This window comes from Nymphaea colorata, chromosome 11, assembly GCF_008831285.2.
Source record: "Nymphaea colorata isolate Beijing-Zhang1983 chromosome 11, ASM883128v2, whole genome shotgun sequence".
Taxonomy (NCBI): domain Eukaryota; kingdom Viridiplantae; phylum Streptophyta; class Magnoliopsida; order Nymphaeales; family Nymphaeaceae; genus Nymphaea; species Nymphaea colorata.
Window position 1 is genome coordinate 19,181,344 of NC_045148.1, and position 17,769 is coordinate 19,199,112.

Sequence of the window (17,769 nt, forward strand, 5' to 3'; positions counted from 1 at the left end):
GAAGTTCAAACATGATTGTTAATCCCGTACTAGGGGCGGAACCAGGATTTTTTTTAGGGTCGGGCCAAGAAGAGAGACCGGTCGGGCCAAACTAAAAAAAAAAAAAAATATTCCTGGGCTCACCCGGGCAGCCCCCCCTCCCTCCGCCCCTGCCCGTATTGTTAGGTGTTAGTTTGTAATTCTTTGTTACTTTTTTGTACAATATATCATGGACTTTGAGACTTTATAACAGCCATTTGCTTTGTTCATATGGCGTTGGTTGTTGCAGTGTGGTCGGTGTAGTCAAGATTTGTGTTATAAGCATTTTTCTTGCAGCAGTAGTCTATTGTGGCCTTTTAGTGATTTGCCTTCGTCTTCATTGCAGCCAACAATTTTTTTTGCATCAATTACTCTTATTTCGCTGCATTTGGTGGGGAATGAGTGAAATCTTGAGTGCCAACATAACTGGATTGAACATGAGAATGTTTTTTTCCTAGAATCCAGATGCAACTGAATGCTTGCAGTTTTTATGTGGCCACCATTGTTGTTGAACTTGTGAGAAAGAGAGAGATTAGAAAAGCAGCTTTTAAAGGATCTGACAATGAGTCTGCCTCTTATCGTTCTTCTTCAGTACTTTTTTCTTCCTCTCAAATGGGTTCTCCATTCAACAACTATATGGCTTCTCAAGTTGAACATGTCCAATGGCCTCTTTGTTGAATGGCCGTTGTCATTTCCTACAGCCATTGGGCTGCGATTGGGGGGAATTCTTACGTAGGGTTATATTCATCAAAATACCTTGCTGACCACAAGGTTATATTAATTGTGGCAAGCGAAAGTGGCTGTTTGAGAGTTTTGGTAAAAAGTTGCACGGTAATCTGTGGAAAGTCATAAGTTGGGCGGTGATTTGGTGATCGCTCAAACGTTGGGCGCTCATTTGTAATTTTTTCTATACTCTTCAATAGAAAGGAGCGATCTGAGAGGGAGCATCTTTGTTGAAGTTCAAACATGATTGTTAATCCCGTACTAGGGGCGGAACCAGGATTTTTTTTAGGGTCGGGCCAAGAAGAGATACCGGTCGGGCCAAACTAAAATTTTTTTTTTTTCAATATAAAAAGCAAATTTCTTGGGCTCACCCGGGCAGCCCCCCCTCCCTCCGCCCCTGCCCGTATTGTTAGGTGTTAGTTTGTAATTCTTTGTTACTTTTTGGTACAATATATCATGGACTTTGAGACTTTATAACAGCCATTTGCTTTCTTCATATGGAGTTGGTTGTTGCATGTGTGGTCGATGTAGTCAAGATTTGTGTTATAAGCATTTTTCTCGCAGCAGTAGTCTATCGTGGCCTCTTAGTGATTTGCCTTCGTCTTCATTGCAGCCAACAATCTTTTTTACATCAATTACTCCTAGTGCGCTGCATTTGGTGGGGAATGAGTGAAATCCTGAGTGCCAACATAACTGGATTGAACATGAGAATGTTTCTTTCCTAGGATCCAGATGCAGCTGAATGCTTGCAGTTTTTAACAATGAGTCTGCCTCTTCTCGTTCTTCTTCAGTACTTTTTTCCTCCTCTCAAATGGCCTCTCCATTCAACAACTATATGGCTTCTCAAGTTGAACATGTCCAATGGCCTCTTTGTTGAATGGCCGTTGTCATTTCCTACAGCCATTGGCTACGATTGGGGGGGATTCTTACGTAGGGTTATATTCATCAAAATACCTTGCTGACCACAAGGTTATATTAATTGTGGCAAGCGAAAGTGGCTGTTTGAGAGTTTTGGTAAAAAGTTGCACGGTAATCTGTGAAAGTCATAAGTTGGGCGGTGATTTGGTGATCGCTCAAACGTTGGGTTCTCATTTGTAATTTTTTCTATACACTTCAATAGAAAGGAGCGATCTGAGAGGGAGCATCTTTGTTGAAGTTCAAACATGATTGTTAATCCCGTACTAGGGGCGGAACCAGGATTTTTTTTAGGGTCGGGCCAAGAAGAGAGACCGGTCGGGCCAAACTAAAAAAAAAAAAAAATATTCCTGGGCTCACCCGGGCAGCCCCCCCTCCCTCCGCCCCTGCCCGTATTGTTAGGTGTTAGTTTGTAATTCTTTGTTACTTTTTTGTACAATATATCATGGACTTTGAGACTTTATAACAGCCATTTGCTTTCTTCATATGGCGTTGGTTGTTGCAGTGTGGTCGGTGTAGTCAAGATTTGTGTTATAAGCATTTTTCTTGCAGCAGTAGTCTATTGTGGCCTTTTAGTGATTTGCCTTCGTCTTCATTGCAGCCAACAATTTTTTTTGCATCAATTACTCTTATTTCGCTGCATTTGGTGGGGAATGAGTGAAATCTTGAGTGCCAACATAACTGGATTGAACATGAGAATGTTTTTTTCCTAGAATCCAGATGCAACTGAATACTTGCAGTTTTTATGTGGCCACCATTGTTGTTGAACTTGTGAGAAAGAGAGAGATTAGAAAAGCAGCTTTTAAAGGATCTGACAATGAGTCTGCCTCTTATCGTTCTTCTTCAGTACTTTTTTCTTCCTCTCAAATGGGTTCTCCATTCAACAACTATATGGCTTCTCAAGTTGAACATGTCCAATGGCCTCTTTGTTGAATGGCCGTTGTCATTTCCTACAGCCATTGGGCTGCGATTGGGGGGAATTCTTACGTAGGGTTATATTCATCAAAATACCTTGCTGACCACAAGGTTATATTAATTGTGGCAAGCGAAAGTGGCTGTTTGAGAGTTTTGGTAAAAAGTTGCACGGTAATCTGTGGAAAGTCATAAGTTGGGCGGTGATTTGGTGATCGCTCAAACGTTGGGCGCTCATTTGTAATTTTTTCTATACTCTTCAATAGAAAGGAGCGATCTGAGAGGGAGCATCTTTGTTGAAGTTCAAACATGATTGTTAATCCCGTACTAGGGGCGGAACCAGGATTTTTTTTAGGGTCGGGCCAAGAAGAGAGACCGGTCTGGCCAAACTAAAAAAAAAAAAATTTCAATATAAAAAAAATATTCCTGGACTCACCCGGGCAGCCCCCCCTCCCTCCGCCCCTGCCCGTATTGTTAGGTGTTAGTCTGTAATTCTTTGTTACTTTTTTGTACAATATATCATGGACTTTGAGACTTTATAACAGCCATTTGCTTTCTTCATATGGCGTTGGTTGTTGCATGTGTGGTCGATGTAGTCAAGATTTGTGTTATAAGCATTTTTCTTACAGCATTAGTCTATTGTGGCCTCTTAGTGATTTGCCTTCGTCTTCATTGCAGCCAACAATCTTTTTTGCATCAATTACTCCTAGTGCGCTGCATTTGGTGGGGAATGAGTGAAATCCTGAGTGCCAACATAACTGGATTGAACATGAGAATGTTTCTTTCCTAGGATCCAGATGCAACTGAATACTTGCAGTTTTTATGTAATTTCGACCTTTGGAGTTGCATAGCCTAGTTTCTTCTTGGCGGTCCTAATAATACTTCATGTTCTTTTACAGATGGAAGACATGGGGTGTTGAGCAACACCAAAGACACCAAAAGATGAAGAACCTCTTACTTCATTCCATGGCTCTGAACAAACAAAAACGTGCCGTGGTGGAGAAGAACCAAGCGAGGAGATTATATTAACAAAGTCAAGGTACAGGCAGCTGCCAAAAACGTGGCCCGAGAAAAGAAACTACTCACTGTTGCTGGTTTCTAATTTGCGAGGAACAACTAATTTGGATCAAAATCCGAGCTGGTTTTATCATCATTCCAAATTTAACCAAGAAATTTAATCTAGTCCTAATGGCGGATGCTGATCTCCACAACGGCATTTATACGGTCTTCAATTAACAATCCACGAACGGCCAGGTCAAGTTTGTCAATGACGTCGGCCGTCTGATATTCAGCCGAATAATTAATATCAAGCAGCCAGTATGTCGCTGACGCGTTGATCCTATCGTTTTAAGTGGGTCGAGTCATGCCAATGTAATCCGCATCATCTGAATATATATATATATATATATATATCAAAAATATAAAGTTTTAGCTGAGAAGTAATGATTCATTGTATTGTAATGGATTTGGTGTATTGCAAAACTAAAGGGGACTAATGTGAGTCTAGTGTGGGCACCTCATAATATATAATAATAAAACTTTTATAAAGTTTTACAGGCTGAGGTGAGCCCAGCCTTGTGGTAACTTCGTTGGTAGTCAAAATGCCGAACCCAGGAAGTGAACAGAAAGTGGTGAAATTAGAGAAGCTAGTGCGGGGGTCGAGAAGAAGGAGGCAGTAAAGAACGTCATGCAAAGCGAGAGGAAACAGCAAAATAAAGGGCAAGTGGCGGACAGGTGAAGTTGGGATTCTGTAGCAGATAGACAAAGAGTGCGATAGTGGGCAAGCTGAAGGCTGAGGTACTGGAGATCATCAAAGGTGTAGGTGTGACCAGCAAGCAACAAAGAGTCAGACAAAGACGGTGGGCCGAAAGGATGGACCGGGAAACCAAAGTGCATGTGGGAGAAGCCAAGTGGCGATAAGCCACCGAAGGTTGCAAAATAGCAAGAAGGAAAGGTGCAGAGCCAGGGTGCGCTCGTGGGGAGTTTGGTGGGCAAGGTGGAGGGGGATGGGGAAGGTGGTGATATGTTTGTCCAAATATGGGAGGTTGAAGAGGTGAGGTGGGGCGGAAGTCACGCCAAGCATGGGAGGGGGGGCAGGAATGGCACACTTGGTTCGTGGAGAAACTGTCTCATTTTGCTAAGTTAGAAGAGGAAAAGCTTTGGAAATTTCCTTTGTATGGTGTGTTGCAGCCATTGACAACATCTGGGGAAAGAACTGAGGTTGCAGAAGGCCAGCAAAGACCCGGTAAGTGCTGGTCGATTCTTTTTTCCTTCATTACAGCGAACCAAGTATTGCATAGTTGGAAAAAAACTGGTTTTTGTTGAGGGAAACTGAGATTGTGCTCGTGTTGGAGTAATCGAAGGGGAAGAAAGTTTTCTTTTCAGGAAACTCGCACACGTCATGTGCTGATATTGGAAGCATATAGATGCTATCATGCTTGTATGTGTTAATGAACCTAATGTGATTTATTCATGAACTATAAGTGCAGTATGTCACAGCTGATTTGTGATATTGCATGGGATCTCCCAAGTCAGATATCGAATCTGGACTTGGGTCACATCTGATCATAAGGGACCAGCCGACGTGATCCCTACGATCATAAAAGAACACAATTTCAGGATTTGTGCCGACTCTATCAGCCAATTTAGAGGTCATAAGTAGGACACCAAAGGTCTGATTTTCGCATTCTACCTCAACCCTGCACATGTTGGGATGTCTTGAACGCAACCATGAAGGCAGATTCCAAAACGATGCAGTAGTCACTGTTTTGAACAACCAAAAGGCCGAACTAAATTAAGCATTATTTTCCAATTCATGAATCGAAACTTTGATTGTTCGAATTTGGAAGGATGCCAAGCTTTAGACAGACCCTGTCTAAACAGAAACAGGGGCAGGAGCAGAACCTTACAACTTTGACGACCAAGATCTCAGAAACCTAATGAACTTTCATGCAATTTAGATCATTCATCATAAAGTATGCCTTGGCTGGTACTTTCAATATAAAGCCAAGTGGAATGCCTACTCACTGGTATTTGAGATTCTTTTTTTTTTTTAAAACTTTTCTTTAATGTCAGTAGATTTTTACTCGATTTTCATAAACCCAGGTAGGCTTGTAATCTAGTCCCAAATGTGAATTGCATTCATTGTCATTTTGGATGCAAATTATAACAGAGTTGATGTATGTTCATGGGATGCCCAATACCTTGAAGCATTTCCGTTGTTTTCTACAAAAAAGAGGACACAAATTTTGTTAAGATCATTAGCAGAGTTACACACAGCGTTCTATGTTAGGCTAAATTTTCTTAGGTGCCTTTGTCTCTACTTTTTCCTTCGTCGTGCTTGAAAACTTCTTAATGAGATGCATTTATCAGGATCCTACTCGGCTATGAGGACATTGGTGCATGTTAACTACGTAGAAACTGGCGAAGGACCGAAACTTGGTTTGTAGAGAATGTCCAATCAAGGAAAACATTGATTGAAGAAAACATGGGATTCAACTAATGGAAGCACATCCTTAAACAGAAGCTTAAGGTCTCAGTTAGCTTAACAATTCATTCCCACTGAAAGTTGTTCAGGAATTGCCGGAGCCGACTGCAATTGCTAGCTCTCTTTGAGCAGAATCAAAGATGCTGTTTAAGAGTATCTTCACACTTTCATCTGCAAATACATGCTTGATCGCATTTCTGGAAAGTTCGAACATCTGAGCTTTATTGAGACCTGCACACACAAAGCAAATAGCTTAGCTTTTACTGCTCGGAAAACTAAGACTGTGCTGGCAAACCAGATTGATGCTGTCTCTATTGAATTGCACAGCCGCTATCCAATTCAAGTCCAATCTTTCTCACCAGTAATGCACTAGTTCAGTTAGAAAGCTTCACAATCATCACGTATAACTGGTGCAAAGATCCTTGATCAAACTATTGGAACTTTAATAGAAAAAGATGCATGCTGCATTTTGAAACTTAAGTGAAATGCTTTATAAAAAAGTAAAAAAACTGATTTAAGAATGAGACAGTCATGATGCTCCCTGTACAGCATGTGAGCAATTTGCTTATGGCTACATACCAAATGTCGAAGCAGCAAGATAATACTCCCTAGAGAGATTAGTTGAGAAAACTCCAGAATCATCAGTGCAAAGAACCAACGGAAGGTTGTTGCGATACAAATAATCTGCATAACACAGAATAATACAAACACATGCTTCCTTCAGTAATAATAACACAGAATAATACAAACACATGCTTCCTTCAGTAATAAACAGGCTAATTCTTATGAATATTTTACTCTAGTAAAGAAGCTTATCTCCCCATAAGTAATAGATAATAGCAAGAAAACTGAAGTTTACAATTTTCAAACCAATGTATAAGGAGATTCCTGCAACTACAGTATATTCTAGATAGAAGGATGGAATAACAGACCAAAGTGGTGATCACGTATGGAAGACACGCGACAGGTCTGGACATTAGAGCTCAAGCATACTTCCACCTACAGTAAGCAGATACTAGGCCAAATTAACAAAGTTGGAAAAAACACTCAAATAAGCATGAATCCAAATATGTGTATCAAAGAAAAATGGTGTTGAAATACATTACTGGGATGTTTAGTGACTTCAACTTTGTCCAATCTTCTTGTTCAAACCAACAGGCATGGCCTACCCTCTGAGGGCAAAACTCCAACATTGCCTTTATTTCATTGGGATTATATACCTATATGTACTAAGTTATATAAATATATGTGTTAGTAGGAGATAGTGCAACAACTTAAGGCAAGACACAACACCAAATGACAAAATGCACCTCCCCACAATGGAGGGTTATAGCAAGGCCATATTCTTTAGCCCACTTTAATGCTGGTAAGAAGGTTAACCTGCAATAAAATGAACGCAATTACCAACTAAAGGTATAAAATCTGTGTACTCAATTAAGACAAAGCAAAATGTGTATACCATTCTCCAACCAAAGGATTTCCAGAAAGATCAACACCAACTACACCTAGATGTCTCATTTTGTATGCTAGCTGCACCTGTTAATACTGAAAATATCAGGTAGATATGACAGCACTAGCAAAAGAGCTTACCTTAAGAAAACAGATAGTTTAGTACTAATCTGAATGGAAATTGAAACCAGTGGAGAAAAGTGGTGTTGTCATTGCATTGGTCACGTATAATCTTTCATCAAAAGCGACCATGAGAATTTGCTAATGGTGTGGCATTGATATAAGATCAGAATTCCATCTTTTCCATCATTATCAGAAAGGCAGAAAGAGAACAAAATACAGGCTAAAGCCACCAAACATACTGTTTCCATAGCTGAAGCAGCGCTTTCACAACGGTCGATGCTAAGAAGAAGGCGGACATATAGTTTCCGCCTCTTTTCCCCATTTATTGCAACATTGGTGTTGGGAAACTGTTCAAGTTTCTCTTTGCTTCCACATGAAGGAAGAAATGACACTTCTACTGTCTCAATAGCCCTCATACCATCTAATACTGCCTCCATGTAAGAGCATTTAGTCATTCCAATTTGTTCGTTCTTCTGGAAACAATATAAACAGATGGTCATTACCTACAAGTTTCTACCATAATTAAAACATCACACTTGGGAGTAAGAATTCATTTGTACAGGCTTGTATCAAGAACCTTGGGTGTCGTTCGCAATTCCAGATAGACAACATTGTCAGCAGCAAAATCTTCAATAACCTGCTTCAAGGGAGGAACTCAGGTGAAACATCACATATTCACATGTCAAACACAGTGAAAGATAATTTTCACCAGTTTAGAGACTGAACCTCTTTAGTGATTCTCGAGAGAGCAGCATGATCGGTTGTAATTGTGCGGATCACATCAAACAATTTAAAGCACTCCATCACAGAGCGAGTGCCTGCATGGAATGTGCCACAGAAAATAATGATCCTTTCTTTGTCATACACAGGAACAAGGGAACTAATTTTTTCATATAAGAGTTAATGGAGATTATTATGCAAGAAAAATAATAAATAAGACACATCAAATGTTTGATGAGAGAACAACCAACGAGTAGATATCGGGTAGGATAAAAGGATGATCTGAAAATCTCTTTCCTTTGATGTTACAAATATTTCCACAACCATTGTCACAAATATCGGTGCTACTTCCCCCTTTTTGAAGAAATCCACAAGCATGTAGGAAGAATCATATTATAGAATCCTAGAGTGTTAACAAAATAAGAACTTACATTTTTTTATGACATGCTCTACATCAGAGAAAGCTAAGGCTCCTTTTTCTCTTGAGTCTTTTGCAAGCTCTCTGCAAGACAAAACTTCGGTCGGTCATGAAAGGCAGATAAACAAGCTACGTAGCAGACTCCACAAGAACAGAAAAAAGAGAAAAAGGAATTCTTCAACAAATGTTCGAGTTCCATAACTCTGTGAAACTACTGATCAACAATATCATACCATGGGATTAGGATCTACGATCAATGTGATGAAGAAGGCACATTAGGGTACTTGGTTAACAATTTTTCCGACAAGGTTGAAAAATCCGTCTTTCTCATCCTCATTGGTGGCATTAACCACAAGATATTGAAGTACAAACTTGTTTAATAATGCCTTGAATTACAAAAATATCATTATATGCACAAGAAAGAACAGTAATAGTATTTGACCCCAAAATTAGCGACAAACTAATAAATTTTCATGAAAATCATGTTTTCCTTACGATTTCTGTGTTCAACAAGGAATCCTGAAAATAAAACATGTCGGGGAACATGTGCATGTCTTCTCCAGCATATTATACCATAACAGTCCGATTACAGCTGACCAAGATTTTTGAACCTCGTTAGTGGTTTCATAATTGAATGGACCCATCTTCTGAGTTCGCATCACCTACCAGGGAGATCCCCGTCCATTGAAACTGCCAGGCAGCAATTCGTTTGAGTTTGTACACAATTTCTCTCGTAAGCGACACTATTTTAGAGTAGAGACAGCATAAAGCAACGCCAGTACGCCATTCCTGTTGATTAAGCGATTCAGAAATAAAGGAAAAATCCATCTCTGTTTCCAGACTCCTTATACCATATATGCCGATATGCATAATTGGTAGTGGAGAAAATCTGTGAAGCCGAGGGAAGCAGCAACCGCAGTGTGGCCATTAAGCGGCAGAAGTTAGAGCTAGTAGGAGGTAGAAGAACAACTGGGAAGAAGAAGAAGCGTGAGGAATGGCGGATAACACGGGGACAACGTAGGCCATGCAAACGGTGCAAAGCTTGATGGCGCTGACAGTGGCGCCTTCCAGGAAAATGACAAAGAAATTTCATGGTAACCACTCATAAACTACAAGCGCAAGAAAAAGTCTCTAGCGAACTAAAACACGACTACAAAAATCTGTATTCTGAGAGAGAAAGAGATTTACAGTAAGGTCGAATCTCGAATGGACCCGTTAAGGTGAGCATGGAGCTCGATCTTCGGCTGTGCAATGCACCACTCCATGTCAACACGACCACCGTCCTCCACCATTTCTTTCTCTGTATCTCTCTCCCTCTCACTCTCTCTCCCTGCAACTGATCTGCAGAGGGATTTGAACTCTCTTGCCTATACAACAATCAACAATAATTAAGGCTCAACCAAATCTCATCCTTTTAGTATTTATTTTATTGGTTAGTGGCCTAACAGCTCGCCTAACACGGCCTAAAAGTCTACCAATGTAGCTCAGCTTAAATGAAAAGAAGAGAGGCAACAGTATAAAGCCAAAAGCTCTGAATAAGGGTGTCATAGGATCGGATCTTTGCCTGACATTCATCTCCGTTAGGTCTCGATCTATGTCTGGCACAAATCCTACAATCTCTGGTTGCAAATCCCTTCGCGATTCGCATGACTAAATGTCTGCATCTTTTCGCATTTTTCTAAGTTAAAATGTATATTTTATTCGCCGTCCTAGCTAAAAGCCGTATTCCTTGTCTAAGGTGAGACAAAATCCATATCCCATGTGTCGTCCGCAGTTAAATCTCATATTCTATGTGTATCGATTTTACGGTTGATTAAAATTCCTGATCCATAAATTAAGGTCAAACACATTAATTTCTTCCCATGTAAGTGGTTTTTAAAGGGTTTGATGCAATGGTTAAGACATGGTTGGTAATCGTCAATTTTAGTTTCGAATTTCTAAAACGTGAACGAGTGTTGTAAAAAGGGGTCATCGATGTGCAAATTGAAACGTGGTAAAAATATCACATTAAGACACCAAAGCTGACCATATACTTTAAGAAGATAAAGGGTTGAACCAAGACTTCGACTCTCTTCTTGAGCGATAGGATGAAATGTTCCTGTTCACCAAAAAATGTAGATTAACTGTAATGGAAGGAATAATAGAGAGAAAGAAAGAGAGAGAGAGAAAGGATTGTTCATTTAGAAAGGTGTTATCTGAACCGATCAGCCGTCCTGGTCATCAACCTCTTTCTTTCTTGTTTTGTAATGTCATTTTCTGAGTTTATCCTTCTACTGGGTAGTAGTATAAATGCTTTTTGAATTTCATGAATTTCTGTCATGTTTATAAAACCTAAAGATTATCTATGCAGATGCAGATTGTGTCGTTTACATTGACATACAAAAATGAAAGATCTTGTTTTATGGTCAAATCTGAAACAATTTATCCCATAGCCATTGAGATTTCAAGATATTGGCTTAAAATTGACCCGCAATTAACTAGAAAGGAAGAATGTCGACCGCTCAACTTTGGGCGGCCGACTTGATCGGTGCAACTTCATTGATCCTGATGTGGTAAATAAGAACAAATCATGTAAAGATTTGATCAGATTTTGCTTTAATTGTTTGGATGCAGACTCAATTTCTCATATAGCCCTAGATTTGGTTGTTATATTAGCATTAAACAGGGGCAAATTAAGGTCCAGGTAGAAGTCCTAGGTATATGTCAGACTTTAAGGGTTATTTAGCAATAAGAACATATCATATTGTTTCACCTATTAAGACCACACAATGAATAGTATGTTACTGTTGCCCACTGTCACTGATCCTCTAGTGGCTATTATGATACAATGTCTAAGCAAATATTGGCTGAATCTTTGTGATTGCTAACATTATTGTTGAAAAAATTGGCACGTAGGTGGCAAATTGTTTTGATTCATCAGCCTATGAAAATCGCAATTGGCAAACCTGTGACTCAGACTTGGATTATGATGTTTGAGTCGCCATGTCAGTGAGTTGACATGTCGGCTCGGCTAGGTTATGTCATAAACTTTTGTGTTATTCTTTTACTAAAAATAAAAGAAGAAAGTAAATCTGTTGGGATTTTTGTTTGATTTTTTCTTCAATTAAAACTCAATAATATGTAATATGAGTGTTTGGATGTAAGTTTAATAAAGATAGTGATTGGATGTCTAACATGACAATGACTTGGGGAGAAGACAACCTATGTCTACACCTAATATATGTTCTCTTTTCATTAGCAAGTTGTTGAGAATGAAAACAATAGGACAAAAATCATTTTAAAATCATATTATATATATATATATATATATATATATATTAACTTGGTGTTGGCGTAAGGGGTATGACAGGGGCGGCCTCCCCTGCCGAACCCCATTGCGTGGAGTTGCTGTGGGGAGGCACCATCGCCACCCCTGCGCAGCTCCTAGCTGGAGTTGCCATCCAATGGCGGAAATCAGATTTCAACGTATAAATGAGGTTCATATCAAGAAAAGTAAGAACGGGGAGGCTCTTTATTAGGTTAATAACAAAAAAGTGGGGCTCCCAAATGAAAATTCTCATAGCGCATCAATGCATATGTAGCAAGTACAACAGTTTGTGCTGACATTAGACAATAGGAGTATTCCACCGTCACATATGAAATGCCTTAATAACAAATGACAAATGACATGTTTCATATATAACCAAGAAACTTTGTCTCCTGAATTGAAGATCAGAAGTTGATTTACATTCCGCATTAATTGAGATCCCTTATTTGAACAAAGTGCAGATTTCAGTTCCATGACATTCATATCTGTTTTACATTGACAAGCAATGGATGTGGGATCCAACTTATGGAAAGGGAGCAAGAAAGATTCAGGTCTTTCAAATCCACGCAGATCTCATACAGTGTTTTTAAATAAGTACAGTTAGATCTGTCTAGATCTGAATCAAAACAAAGGCGAATGAACATGTATGATGATATTCTTGGTAATCCTGAATATTATGTGCAGTCCATCTATTTCCAAATGAGAATACAAGTATTCATGTTTTTCAACCAATTCCAGGTCTTCAACCGATAGATCTATTATATCTTTTGATTTTTTGAACCAGTCTAATATTTAGAAACAGGGACATCAATTGATCGGATTCAAATCACATGTATAGAGTCAAATTCATATTTGAATTTAGATTTAAAAAAAAGTGTTACACCATATCTGAATCCAAAATTCGAATTGATAATCTGGATCAGAATTTTAGATTAACATTCAAATTTGACTTTTAAACCAAAACTAAACCACATTATGGACATTGAGCAAAGGATATTTGTTGAAACCAATATCTGATCCAAACCCAATCAAAATTTGGTCTATATTTGTTAAAATCCGAATTTGATTTTATATATTTAAATTCTTAATTGGACTTGTCCAGTAAAAATATGCCCTTATGGATCAAAGATCCCTGTCATGAAAAGAAAGCAGAATATCGACAAAGAAAAACTAGATTCTACATATCTGACTAGCGGACAAGTCAAATTTCAATCACATCGAAAGGGAAAAAAGAAAAAGGAAAAAAAAAGTTATGTTTATATATATATATATATATATATATATATATATTAAATAAAAATCAAACAAGTGAATATAGATTTTCAGTATTATGATTTTAAGTGCAATTTGATAGAAACATATGTTAAGCTAATCGTGTTTTGGGTCTTATATATGTCATGTAAATAAATAGAAAATCAATGACCCTTAAAATGCTAGAATTTTAATAACGTAATATTTATATTTTATATGAAAATGACTTGAACTGAGAAACTTCTTTACTAAATTAGTAACGACAAAAATGGTAGCATGTTGATTTTTTAATAAAATATTATTTGTAACGTGAGTATGGATGGTCCAACTTTCTTCTGTGACCGAATCGGCCTTTAGCAATAGTGACGTAAAAATTGCAATAGTGACGTTTTGATTGGAGGTGAGGACGCTTTTACGAACGTCAATAGGGCAGGAGCAGGTAGGGGTGCAGAACCTACTCGAGCTCGACTCGTTTAAGCTCGACTCGTAAGCGAGTTCGAGCTGCTTCGTTAGTTAAACGAGTCGAGCTCAAGTTCACGAGCTGACTCGTTTAACTAATCGAGTCGAGTTCGAGTTCACTCATGTGGACTCGTTAAAGCTCGACTCGGTTCGTCATTAAAATATCAGATTTAAAAAAACCGATTCGAGTCTTAGTTGAGCCTTAATCAAGCTCACGTATTCGAGCCTTAGTCGAGCTCACGTATTCGAGTCTTAGTCGAGCTCAACAAGTATGGATGACTGTAAACGAGCTTAATCGAGTCGAGCTCGACAAGTGACTATCGAGTCGAGGCAGGATAGTCGAGCTATATTCGAGTTCGAGCTGAGTCAAGCTCGTGTCTTACTTAGTCGAACCGAGTTCGAGCTGACTGAGCTCGGGCTCGACTCAGCTCGTGTTCAGCCCTAGGAGCAGGGTCTCATGAATCGTTTCCTTTTCGGTATGGTTTCAATTTTATTGGATGTCTTCGCAAAAGACAATGAAGCAGCAGCATCTTTGTATTTGGGGCAATCACACAGCTAGTGAGGTGAGGTCTTATGTTAAATTTACAGATATCAATTCCAGATAATCTCATATTAGGGCAGGATCCAGATAATCAGACTGGTGAGGGCTTCAAATTCCTCTTTTCCAAATTACTACTAAATAAAAAAGAGGACTTGAGATCTTCAGGACCAAAACCTCATGTTTAAAGTTGGATGGGAGGTGGATCTGACATAAAATCCGTGAAATCCACAATCAACTCAAATCACTTTGGATCTCAGATCTCAATCTATTGAAACATCTCATTAATAGATCTAAAATGGAAGCTGCTTCTAACCTGAAAGTCATATTAAATAAGAACAACAAATAGCTTCAACTGCCAGTTGTGGAGATATGAAGTTATTCAAATGTGGTCCAACTTTTCAGCTTTATATATCAACATTTTTTAAATCTTAGGTTTCTTTGGCAAGAAGTGTGCATCTTGCGACAGAAATAAACCCTCGCATAAGTATGGTATCTTTTTTATGATAATGAACGGTATAATCCTTTTTTTTTTTATCTGCAACAAATCAAAGCAAAAAAATAAAAAAGCAGAAAATGTTCAATACCTAGATCAGAATCGAGATCCACCCAAGACGGCATTTTGCTTACAAAATGTCATCTTGCCTCCAAAATGCGAACAACTCAATTTTAATATAATCGTATTTTCAAAAGAGAGTGAACGAGTTGATCCTTTCTAGGCTTAAAAAAATGCCATTTAATTAGGTGTGTGATTTGAACCTACCAACCAAGTTTCAAAGACTAATTAGGAATCAAGATTAAAGAATCCTATTTTTTAGGAAGCAACTTTTCAAAGGGTGGCATCCAAAGCTACCTATTAACTTTTTGTTTGTAACTATTCTACATGTTCTTCGTTTATTTTTTATTGTTTTTGCTGATTCATGACCAATTGAGCTAAATCACTAAGGGGGCGTTTGATTGCCAATTCTAATTTTCACCTGTGCTTGAAAACTTGAAATCTTCATTTTGGAATTGAAAATGCCTTGTTTCATTGAAATTGAGGAATTGTGACACTGCTGATTCATATTGGCTGCTGCAGCCTTCTAAGTTAAAAAGCAAATGTAGACGTAACTGCTCTTCAATTTAACATAGCATAAGAAAAAATGAATAGACCTCCGTGCGTCAACAATGGCCGATACACACCTCCCATCAGAAAATTAAAGGGGCTGCAGGAGCAGCCTTTCTATGCGTCGGCCATTGCTGACAAGATATCACAAGGGAAAGGGAAGATTCCAAAGACGAGGGCGGGAAAAACGCCCCCTCCCGCCGTGGGAGAGAGCGAGAGAGAGAGAGAAGATCTTCACATACATACCTGCTGTAAATCTGCTGTAAGTTGAAGAACTGAAGGCTTGGCTGCACCACTTCACTGCTAACGGGCGAGGATGCAGGAGAAAGAGAAGACAGAGGAGCTCTGATATTAGGGCATCGAGGGTGAGGGATGGGAAAGGAAGCAGAACATTCGTGGGTCGATGGAATTTTGTTTCTGAATTAAAATGGACCCCCCTTGGGTCGGATTTTGATTCCAGAAATTGATTTATATTTCCAGAATCAAAATGTTGTGTTTGATTAAGGGATTCCATTTTTCTCACAATGATTCTAAAATTCCAATAATTCCTGAAAATCAAATGCCCCCTAAATTGTCTAATTGACGGGGACCAATGGCCTGGCCAATTTGATTTTAGAAAGGTATTAAACTAACACCAACATTAGCAAAGGCGAAATTAAAAGTTTTTCATTAAGGAAGCCGAATTCAAGTTTTTAAAGTTTAATCATACCCACCTGATGCAATTCGGAGAATTTCACCTCATGAATTTAAGAAATATCGAGAATTCTTGATCTCTCTCAATATCTCTCTCAATTCAAAAATACAGGATTTGAATTGATGTTGTTTCATTGATTTTTCCTAAACGAAAGATTATATTTCAATTGAAATCCATCTCCTCTAGCAGGGAAGGGGGGTGGAGAGTTTAAAAGAACAACTAAATAGCAAATTTGGAGAACTTAAAAAAGGAAATATTGAATTACAAATGGCCGCAAGAGTCTATCCATCACCTATATGTTTCAAAGAAGAACATGACATAATCGTTGAGGTAAAGTAGGACACTGTAACGAGTGTTCATATTTGCTCCACTTTTCAAGGGTAGATTCATGAAACAAAATGATATATAAACAAGTAAATCCTTTGTGAGTTTCAATGTATTCTTTAAGACGATTCGATCATTTGAAGGGAAGTAGTCGATAGTTAACTCTAGTCTTTTGATTAAAAAACATGGATGAAGATGTATAGGTGCACTATTACATGGTGGGGATTACAATTTTACATGAACTTCATGTTCCTCACCCAATAATGAAACTTTGCTTAAGCTTGTATCAATTGTTTAATTTCAGAATTGGATTGACTTATGTTTAAATAAACATATCTTCCATCTCAAAATTTCATTTAGTAACTAACTACCTCTAGTTTGAATTCAACCTTCAAGTGTGTTCTTCCCTTGTGTCATAAATTCTCGCAGGCCTTGGGATTCCACGGCCTCGAAGAAAATGACAAACGTGGGCCTCGATTGTCTGGAAATTTGGTGTCCGATGGGGGCCATGGAGAAGATCTTATGTGGCCTTCAAGATTTTCTGCATTTGCTTCAACGACACGGCTCCAGTCGAATCTAAAGGGCGAATACTTTGGATCTTGATCAGCTAAAATGCATGAGACATGAAAAGAACAGCTCTGCCCATTTCAAGATCACCTGTCATCCACAATATTTTTATAATCTACAAGTTTGATGTTGAAGAAGATCAAGAGTTCAATGTCCCACCGCGCTCTGAATTGATCAATATTTGTCCACTGAAAGTATAGTAGCCAGCCAAATGCTTGTACATATCCAGTTTTTGTTCATAAAAGGGAGGGGAGCAGCCTTTCATTGGCATCAAAAGTAGCATTGTATTTTGTTTTATCAGTCTTATATTATGGCTATGACTGTGGAACCTGGACGATCGATGTGGAATCTGTCACCAAACAGATACACGCCAATAACAGTATCAACAACAACAACAACAGAACAAGTAACAAGCTGCCAAAGCTTTCTGTAATTTTAAAGAGGATAGATTGCTTTACCAAACGTTAAGGGAAATTTGGTTATTTTGGATTTGAAATCCATAGATATAATCTGGAAGTGATGTGACATGTTTTTGCTGATGTGGTAAATGATGCACCGCGAAATTTAGGAAGATGTTTATTTTATTCTTTGACACTGAGAAAAGGTGAGATTTAAGCCTGCAGGAAGAAAAAAGAGAGTCTGATATCTTAAATCCATGGTTCTCAAATTCTGAGGATATCAAATGCCTCCTAAGAACAGGGGTAAAAACATACGAATGCTTTTGATCGTTTGATATCTCAATTTTGAGGTGATTTAAGA

General features: G+C 38.6%; 1 protein-coding gene across 2 annotated transcripts; it reads right to left on the bottom strand.

The window, feature by feature from the left end:
* Positions 1–6,040: 6,040 nt before the first annotated feature.
* Positions 6,041–15,834, bottom strand: LOC116264048 (N6-mAMP deaminase-like). Of its 2 annotated transcripts, none has more exons than XM_031643965.2 (12): positions 15,672–15,834; positions 9,954–10,132; positions 8,779–8,849; positions 8,354–8,445; positions 8,205–8,264; positions 7,867–8,100; positions 7,515–7,591; positions 7,366–7,435; positions 7,162–7,275; positions 6,988–7,054; positions 6,635–6,739; positions 6,041–6,286 (listed from the first exon to the last, which is right to left on the bottom strand). In XM_031643965.2, the coding sequence occupies exons 2-12, from the start codon at positions 10,055–10,057 to the stop codon at positions 6,141–6,143; spliced, it is 1,140 nt and encodes a 379-aa protein (XP_031499825.1). In that variant the 5' UTR covers positions 10,058–10,132; positions 15,672–15,834; the 3' UTR covers positions 6,041–6,140. The 2 variants fall into 2 exon arrangements, with proteins under 2 accessions (XP_031499825.1, XP_031499824.1); XM_031643964.2 differs by lacking the exon at positions 15,672–15,834 and adding an exon at positions 10,792–10,809.
* Positions 15,835–17,769: the final 1,935 nt, after the last annotated feature.